The 16,191-nt window shown below is 49.6% G+C and overlaps 3 protein-coding genes across 3 annotated transcripts; 1 reads left to right on the top strand and 2 right to left on the bottom strand.

The window, feature by feature from the left end:
- Nucleotides 1-367: 367 nt before the first annotated feature.
- agd3 (putative extracellular serine-rich protein) lies at nt 368-2,914 on the bottom strand. Its single transcript, XM_022546635.1, has 2 exons — nt 842-2,914; nt 368-786 (listed from the first exon to the last, which is right to left on the bottom strand). The coding sequence occupies exons 1-2, from the start codon at nt 2,645-2,647 to the stop codon at nt 520-522; spliced, it is 2,073 nt and encodes a 690-aa protein (XP_022401090.1). The 5' UTR covers nt 2,648-2,914; the 3' UTR covers nt 368-519.
- A 1,340-nt stretch (nt 2,915-4,254) lies between these two features.
- Nucleotides 4,255-12,883, top strand: gtb3 (glycosyltransferase family 4 protein; the record flags this gene model as incomplete). Its single annotated transcript, XM_022550162.1, has 4 exons — nt 4,255-4,497; nt 4,551-4,640; nt 4,699-12,700; nt 12,873-12,883. The coding sequence occupies exons 1-4, from the start codon at nt 4,432-4,434 to the stop codon at nt 12,881-12,883; spliced, it is 8,169 nt and encodes a 2,722-aa protein (XP_022401089.1). The 5' UTR covers nt 4,255-4,431.
- Nucleotides 12,884-12,981: 98 nt separating this feature from the next.
- Nucleotides 12,982-16,174, bottom strand: dapB (dipeptidyl aminopeptidase dapB). Its single transcript, XM_022542743.1, has 3 exons — nt 13,625-16,174; nt 13,302-13,571; nt 12,982-13,249 (listed from the first exon to the last, which is right to left on the bottom strand). The coding sequence occupies exons 1-3, from the start codon at nt 15,969-15,971 to the stop codon at nt 13,131-13,133; spliced, it is 2,736 nt and encodes a 911-aa protein (XP_022401088.1). The 5' UTR covers nt 15,972-16,174; the 3' UTR covers nt 12,982-13,130.
- Nucleotides 16,175-16,191: the final 17 nt, after the last annotated feature.

Here is a 16,191-nt window from a genome sequence, read left to right as displayed (position 1 = left end):
AGATCGTGCATCAAGTGACAGATAACGGTATTTTAGACACGATTAACTGAGATGCTTGGCCGTGTCAGACAAGGGTGGTCACGAGGTCGGGCTCGTATTTCTGTCACACTAGTAGTAACCGATAAGTACTGTGCTCAATGCGAGCCGGTAGTGTGTGGTATATTATGAGATATGGGCGCATAAGGCGGCGTTTGTATCTGCGTAACCCTATATCTGTTTCGATGTACCAGTGGCACGTTCCAACGCATTTGTAGCATCAAACGGATCGTGAACACCACTTCGTATAGTTATGCTAAGTGATATTATTTTGGCTGCTATTGTCACATAGTAGCATGAAAGGGTAAAATGTTGAAGGAATCTAGATCATTGTAAGATACTGAAAGAAAGATACTTGATTACTACATTAAAATGCATTACTTCTCGACTAAAATATGAATAGAGCCCGAGCCCTGCCACCCCATTTTCATCTTACACCTATTGCCCACCAGCCCACAACATAATTTCCACACCAGTAAAAGACTAAAACGGAATAGGCTTCGAAAGCGTAAAGGTAACCGGTGAGCCAGAGAGCTTCACCCACACCGTTAGAGGATCGTTTCCGATCTGTTCAGTCTTGAATCCCTGTGTATCGGTTGGGGGAACAGAGAACGTCACTGGAATGGGCGCCGCGCAGTTGGTATCTTCGGCGGAAACTGTCACACCGGTGATCTCACGGTTCGATGTGAGATAGCTCATGTTGTACTTGCATTGATCGCGGGTGTAGCGGGCGAGGTATGCATCGGACATCTACAAGGATTTAGTTAGATGTTATGATGGAATTGGTTTGGATATGTATACATACCTCCTGATGTGTTGTGCTGACCATGGGCCAGTCCACGAGGCGGGTAAACTCTTGGACCTGGGTCTCAACCCAGGCCTGGAAGATCGAATATTTTCCAGTATTTCCGTTGATTTTAATAGGCTCAACATTGACGTTGTGGAGATTGGCCTGATGGAACATGTACGGTGAGTGGGATAGACCGAGCAGACGAACCATGGTGTCGTCTTTCTCTGCGGCGAGCAAGTCATCAAATTCACCATTACCATAGTCACCAGTGCCGTGAGACGTCTCAATCCACTCGTCCACGGTACACTTGGGCGAGTTGCAGTTGTAGTAGATACGTGTGGCCCAGCGAGGGTTCACCTGCATACCAGCAAATCCATCGTGTTCGGCAGTGGTGAAGTATGGCCACATGCTATTCTCCTTATTCACAAGCACAGAACGTGTATTATCGCCAACGCAGTTTCGGACTCCGTTCTCCCACCACGCTTTGAGAGCATCGCCGTTGTGGAGGCCAGTAATAGCAGGCGGGATGATACCCTGGGACGTGTATTTCTTAGCTGAGGAGATACCGACTTTCTGCAACCAAACCTGGTTGTAAAAGATTTCCTTGCTTGCGTCAGCGTAGGTAGCGTTGTTCAGCTCCAGGTGAGTGAAGGTGTGCGAGACATGCGCAAATTTGTCCCGGTTGGCCTCATCTGTCCACCAAAGCAAAAGCTCATCCAGATTTGTGCAGGTCGAAGACCATATATACGCTGTTGTCCGTACTGGCCAGAGGTCGGTTCCTGTGCCCTGGGGCTTCTTAAACTCCATATCCGTGTCGGGAGGAGAGTCATACTCGATCCCACCGCCGTTGCAGATAGACTCTCCCTCCACAGTCATACTGGAAGCCTCGATATTACCGTTACCATTGTGACCAACTTCTATGAAGTAGTCACTACCGGGGTTCATTTTCGCCTTGATCGACGGGAGCCATTCGACAATGCCTTCCATGTCCGCGGGAGTAATACGATAGACTGTTCCTGGGGAGTTGTAAATGTCCGACTCAAGGAACATATCATCGATCTGTGTATTCAAGGTGACACGCCGCTGTCCGGCATGTGTTCCGCGCGTGATCCAGTTAATCCAGGCATGTTGAAGATAGGTCGACGTCTGGCTCCATGTGGTGTTGCTCGAAATAAAGAAAGCCATCTGCTGTCGGCCGTCGAAGTTGTTGATGACCGCAGCAGTGGTCTTAGTAGTTATCACATCGTTCTCTGCAAATTGTGCGATTTCTTTTGTGTTCGTTGCATTGGTGATGGTAGCCGGGTAATGATAAAGACCTTTGGTTGTGACGCCCTCGCCTATCTTCAGGCCCGCTGTTGGGAACTCGCTAGTATCGGAAATCGACACCAATTGCTCCACGTCATTTGCACAGCAGCCTTGACCGACAGGAGTGACACCGAATTTGTCCCCAGGATAGACATCCTGATGGACCAATCTCACACCATATTCAAGCTGGTAGGCGTAGAGTTGATTCCATTGGTCTGGAGTCAAAGCACTCTGGAAGCCATGCTCTTGCCCATAATCATAACTCACTTCGGAGGTGATAAAGATGCCCCCAAAGTTACCACCCTCGCTGCCGCTTAGTTCTGGCAGCTGGATGCCATCTTGAGGAACAAGCAGCGCGGTAAACGGGACACCATAGGCATTAAGGCCCGAAGTCGCGTCGCTTGCAGTGGCATTATCTTTCGCAATGACCAAAATGTTGGATGAAATAGGCTTACTGTCAACCGGCGGTGCCGCCGGAGACACGCTAGAAAAGAAAGATGATGGGATGAGAGACATGATGGGCAAACTTCCCAATGCCAAATCTCCTATGTCATACCTGAGTGAGGAATTAGCTCGATTAAACAGGGGGGAAACGGGCGATGACGATGGGTAAAGAAGTTCAGGTGAGCCAGAAGAGTGGAACAGCCAAGTAACTCGAGAGTTCTGTGTAGTAGCACCCGTGAAACTTAGACAACGCACACGTCTAACCGCCCCGTGACAGCATCGATGAGAGCTCTCTAGTCAAATAGTGAATCTCGTATCATGGTCGCTCCGAGATTTAGCAATCCAGGGCGAAAACATTTGAATGTGGCCCGAATTTCATCGTCGGCAAGACGTAAGATATACCAATTGAGCTACCAGGCTAGTAAGCGGACCGGGCACGGATTACAACATCCTTCCGGCTCCATACATAGCATGCTCAATGAGAAGCCGCTTGTAGGAGGCCATTGGGTTCCGGCATTTACATTCTCTATAGTTGCCGGGCTTGGAGGACGAGATAGATCTCCATAATTTCAGGAGTGGCATGATCGCAGCGGAGCAAGTCGCGGTTCCTGTGGCACATGGCTATTGCGGAGTACATTCATAGCCAAAAAAAGATATCGTAGAGACGCCATGTGCGGACAAGCAACGTCTCCGAGCAATGACTGTGAACGGTATCACTAGCATCTCGTGGTTAGTGACTGAGGCGCTCGGATTTAAACATGATTTGCTCCTTCGAGTAAGGATTTAAGTACTCTCTATACATCGTCTCGCTCTGGGTGAACGCGTGTTCCAAATGATGGCATCCGTGGACGTCTATTCAAACCCTCTCGTTCAAAAATAGGGTAAGGCATACCATAACAGCAGAAGACCCAGCTTGCCATGTGGATATACTTACAAGGCAGCCAGGGAGGTGGAGAGCTTAATGCGACCTGGCATGGAAGACGTCCCGAAATGGAAGATCGTGGCCATAATACAATTTTATGTATTTTACGGTATCCGCAGGCGTATTTGCAAAACAGTTTTCTGCAAGATGTTGACAAACACGCTATCCCTAATCGGGAATAACTACATATCGCCCCAACGTCAACTGTTTCCTCCGTGTCTTTGCAGCCACCAAGTTGTCTTTTCTTATGTTGCGTGCTCCTTTCTTCATTCAGAGAAAGACATGTTATCTCATATGCCAAGAGAACAACTGGGAATTCTCAATGTGCGCAATGATGCAATACCAACACCACTGTGCTCTGCCCTTAACGGGAAAGGCCGGGGACATGGTCAGCAGGAAAATATACAGAGGTCGTGTCGTACAACTATTCAGGTGCGGCCATGATTGTGTTTCGGAGCTCGAAGGTCCATCCATTAGAAGGCGTTCCTGAAGGATGAAGGATGATGTTTGTTGATGTCCTCGAATCGGTACAACGTACAGGGATTAATGGCCTTTCCAATCGAGTACTCCGATGGAGCTTTCGGACTCGGATGATCAATATGGACAAGTTGTGGCCTATTGCTTACGATGTGCCTCACTCGCAGATTCTACAACAGTGACAAACAACAATCCCTTCCGACTATCAAGTGTCAAGTACTGAGCATGACCATTGCAAGGTAAACTTAGCTATGATCATATAGTCTTAGAGCTGGTTTGACCGTGGTATGCATCTGACTCAGTGTGTGGCTGGATAGTACTTCCCCGGCAGAAGGGTCAGGAGTTTTTAGTCAAGCTGTGGCTCTGTTTTGGTACTTTGACATGCTTTTCGTCCTTGCTTTTTATCCACATTTCCTTCCTTTCTAGGTCTATACTACATTTACTGTAATGCTCCGCCATGGCACAGATACTTGACGTCGTGCCCGTGGGATGGCATGGGATGAGACACCACTCGTGGCAATTTGTGAATGAGTCTTTACCCTTACGATATAAACCAACGCTAATGATAACTTCTAGGTATTGGTCGGTTTTCTGCTTGGTTCAGTTACTATTGGATGTGTGTACGCGATTCAATCTGCGGTGAGAAGGTGCCTCAGCCACTACCAGGTAGGACGGATCTGCAAACATCCTTAAAGTCTCCCCTTTCTAACTCAATGACTCCTAGTCGAGGACATGCTCAGAGACTACACCAGAAGACATATCCCGCAAGCTGGACAGACTCTCAGGGCGCCACTTTGCTTTGGGGAACTTACAAGCGATTAAGCATAAACCATCGTCCTTTGGTGCTTATCTAGGAAGTTTCTGCACACCCGTAACCGAGTTGCAATACAGAGTTCTAAATCAATGGGACCTCATAATCGTCAATCCGTTTCAATCAGGTGTTATTGATGCTGTTTCCAACTTTGGAACAAAGCCAGTACTGGGAAGGATGGATCTGGATCTAATCATCTTTCGAGGACATTCAACGCTCGCTGGAATTGAGAAAATCGAGGATATCCTCTTCGGTGCCTTTTATGGCAGATCATTTAGTGGGATCCTGTTTTCAAATTGGGAGCGCAAATTCCCGCGAGCTGTTTGGGTTAGGTTGCTTGAGATTATCAAAGACTTCGGATTGACAATCTACCTGGAAACATGGCCACCGAATTTCTTGGAAAACAAAGGTCAACTTCGAACCAATGCAGTCTCTGGTCTTGTCATCAGGAATGCGAGCATCTTGCCAAATGGAGAGAAGCGTGACTATTTTGAGATGACGGATATGCAGCCTACTATCAAAGCTTTCGTCTCAGAGGCTTGCGTTAGGGATTTCGTCGTGATGATCTGGGAAACAGTCGACGATAATGCTGTATTATCTAATGCAGTTATGCGGCGTTCATTGCAATGGTGCAGCTTTTACAGCGCATTATGCTGGACATGCCGCCATTCTGCTCTGTATGATGCGACACTCAGCATCAAAACAATAGAACCACTCTCCGCCTTTGGATGGTTGAAACATGCAGATACCATGATGGCGCACACTTATTGGCGCCTGAACTCCGATGTCAAACGGGACTTTGTCGACATACCTGCATGGGATATTTTACGGGGATACTTTTCAAGTCTCGACGCTGTACTTAAGTCGGCTAGCCCGCAGGTAGAGGCCATGGACGATCAGTCAATAACCGTCCGTGATCCGTCAAATTGGTCAACGGTTATGAGTTCTCACGACAGCCCATTATCTGTGTCATTCACGGAGCAGAGTTATGATTCATGCGGTTGCGTTCCATTGGGAATCGATGTCGCACCTGTTGTCTTTGCTGAAATTTTGCAATCCCAGCTACATCTCAAGTCTCTGGGCCTTCTCGATGCAGTTCCCGTATCCAAAGTTCAGAGCATCGGCATGCTTCTGCGGCAATTCTGTGACCATTGGGCAGTTAACAGTGGGCCTATGAAATCTATCCAAGAGCTATCTGAGCTTGCGATCGATGGGTCGCTGCGCATAACCCTGGGTATGGACTCTGGGTTTCACAAGGACACCGATTCTCGGTTTTGGGCCGTCTACCAAATTGATTCGACGGGAATCGAAATCTTTGTCTCCAAAGATGCTCGGGATTTGGAAGGCACTGTACTGCATACATTTCTGTCTGCGAAAGGCCATTCTCGCCAAATTTGCTTTGAAGCGGAAACTGCTCTAGGAAACTGGTTGGACAACCTCGTTGGCAATACAAGCCTTCCACGGCGAATTGTGCAGGATATCGACACTCTTAGCCCAGAGGAACGACTTCTCCTACTCCAACACCTAACGGTAACGTATTCAACAGACGGAATATCTGAAGCCATCTGTACATACATTCGTAGACAACTTGTCGATGCACCATCTTTTGTCCAGCTGAAGGAGCTCAGCACAATTGGCTACCTTAACGGCTCTGTTTCTCCTGAAACTCTGGTACGCACCCGGGTGAACTGGTACAAAGAACGACAGTGCCAATATTCTTCAACTTCGACATGCCTCACTTTGTTCAATGAAGTCGATGTCACCTTCACTCGAATTTTGTCTGAACGGCGGGAACAGGACCTCGCTCATATCACCAGCTCTTTGTGTGACATTATCAAAGAGCATCAAATCGATGCGTACGCTGACATTATAGCGCTCTCATTATTCTGCGCTGCAAGGAAATGTGCGTTTGATGAAATCTACACGGAAGTAACAGATCGAAACCCTCTCTTCGGCATTCAAAACGATCAGGCCGCCGCTTTTGCGGAGGCGTTTGCCCTTGGGTCGCGCTGCGAAGCCTATTTTGATGTCTCGCCCAATGCTTTCGGAAAGTTGCTATCAGACCGTTTCAGGTGCCAATATTCCAAACGCGAGCTTCCTGACTGGGTCAATGGTGCTCCGCAGGTAGCTACTGCGTACGCTGGGGCACAGACAGATGTGGATCAAATTGACTGGGTCAGGCCAATGTCTCTGTATCAGCGCTTTACGTTTCTCAGTGCATTTGCTGTTCCCGCCTTGATTGACATCCTGCTACTCACCATCATCGGTCGAGGATTGTATCTCTCCACGTTCATGACATATGATCAGCAACAAAGTGCAACACTCGCAGTGATGATTTCTCTCTTGCTGTCAGGTGCAATTGGCGGGTGGATTGCGTGCGGTGGTCCGTACTATCTCGTCTCTATGGCTTTTGCTGCGGCGAATATGTTCATCTTGACCCGACTCATTGCTGGCATTGCTTTCACAATTGCAACTGGTCTTGTCGCCTTCATTGCCATATCGGCCGGGAGAGGCGCCGCCGCTGGAATAATCTTTTACCTTTACCTCGTCGCGTTGACAACCTATTTCTCGGTTTTCGCTTCCCTTGCCAGCTTCAGTTATCCCAAGTCGTCATTTCTATCTGGGCGCAAGATTATCTTCTACTGTGTTCCGATCCTATTCATTAGTCCGATCGTCACTACCTTTACGGGCCACGATGTTGCTATTTATCTGGCTACTCTCTACGCTTTTCTCTGGTGTCTGTTACTTGGTCTTCGGACAGTCGCTTCAAAGTGGGTAACCTGGTACCAGAGAATTCGGAGAACCGATGACACTGAGGTTCGAAAGTGGTATATTTCAACCTACAAAAACAATGACGAGAAAACACTTAATGGTTTCAGTGACCCGGCTGTTCTCAAGATAGCAAGAGAAACACTGCTTAGGGATGTTTTTGCCGAAAGAGAACGGAGATCATCATCCAAAGCAGAGCTCAGTGGCCTTGTCTTTGAACTTGCGAGAGATTGGGAATCGACCAATTTCTTGCTCGACTGGTATTGCAGGTACGCTGATGTTCCGCGGCCTATTCCTTTCAGTTCATCCTGGAATATTCAGCTCAATGTTGCACTGGACACACTGCGCAGCTCCCAGAAAGGTCTTCGCCTACACAATGCCTTCATTCATTGGCGTCAATCAGGCAAGGAGATTGGATGTGGGGTCCTATACTTCGTGATCGCGCTACTTGATAAATGGGTGGAGCTTCTTACTGGTGGCCACCTTGTCGGACTCTCGGCTTCGTTGAGGAACACATCACGTATGGCGATCGGATTTGGTCTGGCCTATTATCTGGTTGGGGCTGTTTTGATCGACATTAAAGCCCAGGACCTCGAGGACCTTCTTGGAAAACAGACTCCCATGGCAGTCAGAACCGCTCAAGACGCACACATTTCTCGAAAGCGTTATACCAGGTTCAAAATAGCCGTGTACTGGAGAACGCTGTTCAAATTCCTTATGTGGCATACCTGGAGTCTCGCTATCTCGACAGCTCTTGTCTGGACATTTCAGGATTCTTTGGAGGCAACGATAATGTTCCTTCTATATGTGCTCGCGTACACCGGTCTACTCTGGTACCAGTACACCAAGATATTTTCTGGCCCCCATGCCCTAAAGCCGCTTCTAGCCGGTGTTATTGTGGGGTTGCCCATTGGTATCGCATTGAAACAGTGTCTGCCTTCATTTCAGTATCCCCAGGTGATTGGACTTGCAGCCGCGACCTGGACTGCTGCGCTTCTTTCACTGTTCACGGCAAAGTTAGGGATGCCTAGGATAATCGACTCACTCGAAAATCCCGGCGTGGCATTTCATGCGTACACTACGCCTTGGGATTATCCCGAATGGTCGCAAGAGGAGCTACATGCCTTTTGGCAAAAATCATTGCAGATATCGCCCCACTCTCGCCTGAAGCTAGCGCCCAAAGCTCATCCGGGATTTGAAGTCAAGGATATCATGACCTCCCGCATAGAAAAGCTAAAGACAGAGGAAGCATTCCCCAACGCCGACGCACTCGTGAGAGTGGCCGTAGAGGGATGGGAAGAAGGGATGATCACAATTGAGCTAGTTCCTTCAGGGTCACTTAGTCCTGGTATCCGAGCTCTTAGTTGCCATACCGCAAACCAGCTGCATCTTGTCATTAGTGTTGGACGAGGACTGAAGAAACATATTGACGTCCATGCCAACTGCCAGATCATCGCTGAGACTCTGCTACACGCAGTGTCAGAAGCATTTATGGGAATGCCACATGAGCATGCAGTACTCACCGGATCACTTATTACAGACGGAATGACAGAAACAACGAGACAGCAACTTCATGAGGAATTAAATACGGCAACCGTTGTGCGCTGGGCTAGGAAGGAGCTATTGCGGCAGTTGTGCCTGGGGTTTGACTGTGATACCCAGTGGGAGCAATTACCGAAACAGATCCGAATCATGCTGTTAGATCGTTGTCTGGGCCGGCCAGGTCGGTTATCAGTCGACCAGGCAGAGTGGCTTCAAGAGAGATTGTGCCTTTCCGACATCAAAACGTTAGACGTCCACGTTGCTCGCTGCAATCTTGGTGTAGCCACCGTCGCCAGGATACTTGGCTATCCGCATCATGGGACTGGCGGAGCCTTGATCAAAGAGCCAGAGCGTGCGGCATACATTCCGCGTCCTCCAATCACATGTGGTATGGTTGCTCGTCTTTTGAAAGCGCCGTTTAGTTACTTTTATCATGCTCTTGGTTCCCTCAGTAAATTCGTTATTGTCGCTCTCGTCGCCGATGCAGAGTTCCAGCGTGAATTGGACCATGTCATGAAGCACTATACTGCAGTTTACCGCGTTCCTGTCAAACTTATACTGAACTTGATCTGGTGCTATGCCAAAATCGTGCAAGACACCTTCATGGTCTTCTTCCTGTTCCATGGTCGTGACGATGTCAAGCGTCTGTGGGACGAAACGAAAGGATTGACAATCGGAATCAAAAAAGCCAGTGTCATGGTCCAAGGCCTTGACGGAACCTTCACTGCCTTCTGGCACGTCGGGGAAGATAACCACTTCAAAGTCTACTACTACACAGGAGAGCACAAAACCGAACCGGACGATTCAACGCTCTTGAAATACGTCTGTACATACTCCAACGATCTTCTTCTCCATATCAGACAGGAGCTGAGTTGTGGTCAATTGGTCAATGAATATCACTACGACTATCACATACCGACAAGAACCTCGAGATTAAAGAAGAGTTTTACAGTGAAGGTCCCACTATCCCGACGTTGCGTGAACGGAGAGCATGCGTCACAACGTGTCCAATACAATCGCAACGGCCTTATTAGCTCTGGATCCTACATTAGGAACGGGAGTCTTGTGCGCTTCCAATTCCGTTACCGCAAGAATCCCCATTTTGGGGATGAATTGCTTCGTGCTGAATTCTCTTTCCCTCATACTAGCTGCTCGATCTCCTGGTGTGCACCGCCTCTTCGTCGCTCAGAAAAGTCCGATCGATGGATCCCTCATGCCAAAGTCACGAGGGCAACGTTTGTGCAAGGCTCCGATGTCTACGAGAGCCGTTGGTTATACGACCACAAATTCAACCCGGCCATATTCACGACTCTCAATGGGGAGAATGTGAAGACGCCAGCTTTCATTGAATATGACCATTTTGGGATACTCACCAAGCCGAAACACACCAGCTTTGTACGCGACAATCCACTCCTCTACTGTGATAGTCTAACTACCAATATGTTCCAACGGTTCCTGGGACTTACCACGAGACGCTTTCCTGCCTCGACTTCGCGCGCGCGTTCTCTGATGTGGAAGGCATGGAAAGACCACGTTGATTTCGACGGCGTAACCGTCCGCTGGATGGATGATCGCTTGCTACGTCGTGATAGAACTCTCGCTCCGTACTGGCGCCGTCGTGATTATGGCGAACTTGTCTCAGCGGAGACGTATCTGACCCAGCACGCTGATACCATCATGGCCAGCGCGGATCTCAACGACAATGTATCCAGCTGGACCTCACTCGCTGTAAAAATCAGCGACCTGTTCAACTTTGGTCCTGGGGGTGACGCTGTGATCAATACCAGGACCAAGGAATTTGGGTCTGATACGGAGAGCACACTTCATGTTATGGCCGCTGATACTGGAACTTGGCCTAATGAAGGTGGTGGTGTTTCTGCATGCCGACGTGACATAGTCAACCATTTACGGACTGTCAAGTGGCATATGATCTGCGAGTCGGCAAATGACTTTGGTATTCCCAAGCATCAGACTGAGCACAATGTCCAGTCATTGAAGATTATTCCACTGTGGGGGTTGGATTTCCTCACGCCAACGCATGGTCTGCTTAGGAATAAGTTGGATTCCGAGGTTGACGACGTGACATCTGCCAATGAGCTCGACATCAAACAGAACTTCGTCCCGATTCTGGCAACGCTGTTGAAGAGTTCTCGTGCTGTCAATCTTACAAGGGCTGACATTAGACAATCTACTCGAGCACTCGTGAATCTCAATACATACTTCCAAGGCTCCAGACATTGGACACAAGTCTGGAATAGCGACATCGTGAAGAAAAGCTGGGGCGAGCTCTGGTTCTCCCAAACAATGCCCAACACCGTCCCAACCTCCTCATGGTTCCAAACAGAACTCCCAACACTAGCATCCCTCGACGTCGCTCTCGAACTCTGGTACCGCTACCTCTTCATCTTCTCAATCCCCGTCCCCGAAAAAGTCCCCGACGTCTTCCAAGCCTCGCACCACAGCGTAAGCGCCTCCTACGGCGTCGTCTGCAAAATGAAGCGCGGCTGCACCCTCCAAATCTGGGACCACGCCATCTCCTGGCGCGAAGTCAACATCAGCCTCTCCTCCGCCCTCTCCAAGCTGCCCCCGTTCGTCAGAAACGCTCTCCTGGGCCTCATGCGCATAACCTCCGTCCTCGTCCTGCACCACGCGGACATCCTAACACCCTGCACGGACTTCTTCAATCCAGACTGGGAAGTCGAAATCGGAACCGCGCAAGGCACAATCCAACACCGGAACATCTTCCGCAGAAAATTAGACCCCGTCGTCAACGGCATCATCGATATGCAGAAATTCGCCCCCGTCAAGGAAATAAAATCCCAGCATCCAACAGTCACAATGCTCTCACACGTCTGGTACGCAAAGGATATAAAAACCGCGCTCCTCGCCGCAGACATCATAATCAACCACTGGCACTTCACCGACTACAAACTCGACATCTATGGCGCAATCGACAGATCCCCAATGTACACGACCGAATGTCAAGAGATCATTGCCTCAAAGGGTCTTCGCGGGAAAGTCACGCTCCGCGGTACCACAGATTCATTGGAAGTCTTAGAAAGAACATGGCTCTTCCTCAACTCCTCCCTATCAGAAGGTCTACCTCTCGCATTAGGTGAAGCCGCGTTAACCGGTGCACCAGTCGTATGCACAGACGTCGGCGCTTCACTCCGCGTCCTCAGCGATCCAGATGATTCCTCGCGCTACAGCGCCGTAGTTGCACCGAATGACGCTCTCGCACTCGCACGTGCCCAAATCTCCATGCTCGCGATGCTCGGTGAATGGAGCCAGTATGCTGATGATCCCGATGATATACCAGCGCCTATTCTCACCTCCAACCCTACCGCTGAGGACGTTGAAAGAATCACACGGCGGATGTACGAGAAGACTCCTCAGCGGAGGAAACTGGGCATGATGACTAGGGCTATTGTGCAGAAGTCGTTTAGTGGGGAGCGGTGTTTGAGGGAGCATGAGCAGATACTTTGGGTTGGGAAGGCGATGAAGGTTATGAGGAGTCGGTCTGGGAATGAGGCCGAGAAATGGGAATCGGGGTGGAATTGTGGGCCGGGGGGGCATGAGTTTTCGCGTACGGCTTCTGGGAATGGTAGGTAGTTTCTCTTCGTCCTTGGTCTTGGTGGTGGTGATTTGGGGGAAGTACGTTGTTGGTGGTTTTTTGATGTTTTTTTTTTTTTTTTTTTTTTTTTTTTTTTTTTTTTTTTTTTTTTTTTTTTTTTTTTTTTGATGGATGGTTATGACTAGATTGTGTTTTGTCCTAGTTTATGATTGATGTGTTATGGATTGTTGCCCTTTGATATGTCTTCTACGTTTTGATATCCATCGCGCACATACATCCAAGCGTCTAATGTTTACTCCTGGGGTCTACTTCGTGTCAAGCATCTCAAGTTGTCCACAATTAAATTCAATTATCAAAGCCATCAAAACGCCCTATATTCAATAGCAAAAATCCAATTGCAACCAGTACAATCCAACGCTTCGCCACAAAATGAAATCTATACTAAAACCAAAGCAACTCATCAAGATGCAAAAACCGAAATAGACCTCTTAGCCCGTTCCCAAATCGACTCCTCAGGAACTGGATGCGCAATCGTATGCCACTCGCCATTAAAGGCGTTGACGAGCCAGTTTGACAGTCCTGCGCTAATTAGCCCTTGCCACAAACAAATACCATAGAAGAGGGGACCCACGATCATAAACAATCTTATGCGCATTATGAAAGTTAATACTATGATCCGAGTCCGGGAAGACATGGACGTCGTAGTTCTCGACACCAGCGACGTCCAGCTTATCGAGGAGGACTAGGGTGTTCTGTAGATGGACGTTGTCGTCTGAGACGCCGTGCATGATTGTGAAGCGGACGTTTTCTTGGAGTGCGGACATGTCGTTTATCGAGGAGTTGTCGTAGCCGTTGGGGTTGTGGTCGGGGGTGTGCATGTAGCGTTCTGTGTAGATGGAGTCTAATCAGGTCAGTAAATGTTGTCTAAGGGTGTGTCGGGGCGGGTAGATTTACCATAAAATCTCCAGTCCGTAACAGGCGCAACAGCCATACCATACTGGAACGTCTGGCCAGCGTCCTGCTCGATGGTCTTCAAAGTCATGAATCCACCATAACTCCATCCCCAAATCGCAAGACGGCTCTCATCAACATACGGCTTCGCAGTCCAGATCTTCGCAGTCGCGATCTGATCGTGTGCTTCGTAGTATCCCAGGTTTCCGCGCACGATACAGCGAGCCTTGCGACCAATGAAGCCGGTTCCGCGTCCGTCAACGGTAACAACGATGTATCCCAGATTTGAGGCAACGTAGGATTGGAAGTCGATGTTGAATCTACGGTCCACGGTTTGCGAGCCGGGTCCGCCGTACAGATGGAAGAGGACGGGGTATTGCTTGGCAGCGTTGAAGTGTGGAGGGCGGCGCTCAACGGTTTGGAGAGTGAAGCCGTCAATGGTGACATTTGAGTAGATCTCGGTCGGGACGGCGTATTGCTGAACCAGGCGGGCTAGTTCTTTGTTTTCTTCGATTGTTTCCTGGTATGTAGCCTTTTCGCCCTTCGTGTTCATGATGGCTTGCCATGGGACGGAGGGGCCCTTGTAGCTGACCAGGGCATAACCTGTGCCGTCCGAGAAGGAGATATCGAAGTAGCCCGGTTTTGAGGTGTCTGTCAACGGTTTGAGATCGGTTCCGTCGAGCTTGACGCTGTATACATGACGCTGAGTTGGTGCTTCTTTCGCTGCGACGAAGTAAACCAGGCCCTTTTTCAGGTCGACAGCGGATGGTGCATCCACGACTTCCCATTCACCGCTCGTGAGCATCAGCGGTTCGGAGTTGTCCAGAGGAGCAAAGTAGGCCAAGTGATCATATCCCTCATGGACCACAGTTTCAATATATCCATCTGTTGGCCGTCCAGTGTTTGGATCAGCTGGGATGAATCTGGTCGACTGCGAAGGCTCAACCCATCCGCCATCTAGCTCCGCGACATTATCAAGTCTCACAAGCTTGCCGGTTCTGGTCTCTGTGTTGATCAGGAATACCTTGAGGATGTCGCTCTCGCGGTTGGTTGTACGGATCAGAACATTTCCTCCAGTTGCCCACAGCACCTCCATGATAATGCGGTCATCGTCAGGGAACTCCTCGGGGATCTCAACGGAAAATGCTTCGTCCTTTTCAACATCGTAGAACTGCAAGTCGACCACCGGGTTTGGAGCACCAGACTTGGGATACTTGATGTCTCTAACCTCGGGATATCTTTCAAGACCAGGTAGGGGTTTCTTCCCAGAGGGTCTGGACAGGAAGTACTGAACCGGATACTCTGGCACGGTCGACTCCTTGGTGCGAAGGTACGCAACGTACTTTCCGTCGTTCGACCACCATGTCACACTGTTGCCCGAGAAGACCTCTTCTTCGTACACCCAGTCGGGAACACCGTAGAACAGATCTTTACCACCGTCCTTCGTAACCGGAATGACCGTCTCAGACGACAGCTTCCGCAGGTACATGTTATTATCCATGACGAAAACAACAGCGTCCGAAGTCGGTGACCAAATAGCAACCTGAATCCGCGAATCTGGATTACCCGGATCCAAAGGCTGCGCCGTCTGGCTCTCGACGTCCAGAATCCAGTACTTGCCGGTATACGAATGCCTCCAATTCTTCTCATAATTCGACAAAAGCAACACCTTGTTCAGATCCGCACTCGGCCACGTCCGATACGGCACAATCACACTCCCATCAACAACCACATACCCCTTCTCCATCAACACCTTGCTCTGAGCATCACCCTTCCGATTCTGAATATCCTCAACCCGAAGATATCCACCCTTCCCATCACTCTCCCCCTGCTGAAGCAACAGCCCATCCTCCCCATTCGCCCCCGCAATCCACGAAATCCCATGCGACCGACCCAACCACTGCCCACCAAGCACCTGCTCCAACGTAATCGGCTTCCCGGAATCCGTAAACCCCGTCGCAGATTTCGAATCCGGCATCTCAAGCGCATCCATAGCAGCCTGATAATTCGGTCTCCGCTGCACCATAAACAACACGAGCGCTAGGACCCAGCCACCCACACACAGGAGCCCGAGGATCCAAACAACCCAACGAGTACGGCTGCTCGAGGGGCTCTTCTTCCGCGTACCCAGGAAGGGCTCGTCGGCTTGGGGCTCGCCATCTTCGAGGTCGCGGTAGGGTTCGCCTTCGATCATGGGGGTTGGTTCTTGGGGTGTTGGGTGGATCTTATGGGCTGTTGGCGTGTCGATGGATAGGCCTGAGTCGGTGGAGGTTTCGGAGGAGATGGATGTTGACCGACGGCGGGATGTTGAGAGGGAATCGCGGTTCCCTTCTTCGCTGGGATTCCCCATTGCTGTGAATGTGAATTGGCGCGTCGAGTTGTTAATCACGAGCTCAGCCAGCCAGCTGCATATGACCAGCGCAGGGAGAGACGGTGAGCTCGATGTTGCGAGCGGTGAATGATCGTTTCGCGTTTGAGAAAAGGTAAGTTATATCAGTTCAGTAAGCCATTTCGAATAAAATAAATAGGCGTCTTCCCGGTCGAAGCTGAGCTCAGGGAAATGGTGCGAG

Source organism: Aspergillus glaucus, assembly GCF_001890805.1.
Source record: "Aspergillus glaucus CBS 516.65 unplaced genomic scaffold ASPGLscaffold_10, whole genome shotgun sequence".
NCBI lineage: Eukaryota > Fungi > Ascomycota > Eurotiomycetes > Eurotiales > Aspergillaceae > Aspergillus > Aspergillus glaucus.
This window is presented reverse-complemented; position numbering and strand designations above follow the sequence as displayed.

Excerpts from the sequence above, each read along its gene's own strand:
- agd3 (XM_022546635.1), bottom strand. The coding sequence starts at position 2,647 with ATGTCTCTCATCCCATCATCTTTCTTTTCTAGCGTGTCTCCGGCGGCA. Across the intron at positions 787-841 it reads TCAGCACAACACATCAGGAG|ATGTCCGATGCATACCTCGC; the intron begins GTATGTATACAT and ends AAATCCTTGTAG.
- dapB (XM_022542743.1), bottom strand. The coding sequence starts at position 15,971 with ATGGGGAATCCCAGCGAAGAAGGGAACCGCGATTCCCTCTCAACATCC. Across the intron at positions 13,572-13,624 it reads TACGGACTGGAGATTTTATG|ACTCCATCTACACAGAACGC; the intron begins GTAAATCTACCC and ends TGACCTGATTAG. Across the intron at positions 13,250-13,301 it reads GCATAAGATTGTTTATGATC|GACTGTCAAACTGGCTCGTC; the intron begins GTGGGTCCCCTC and ends TAATTAGCGCAG.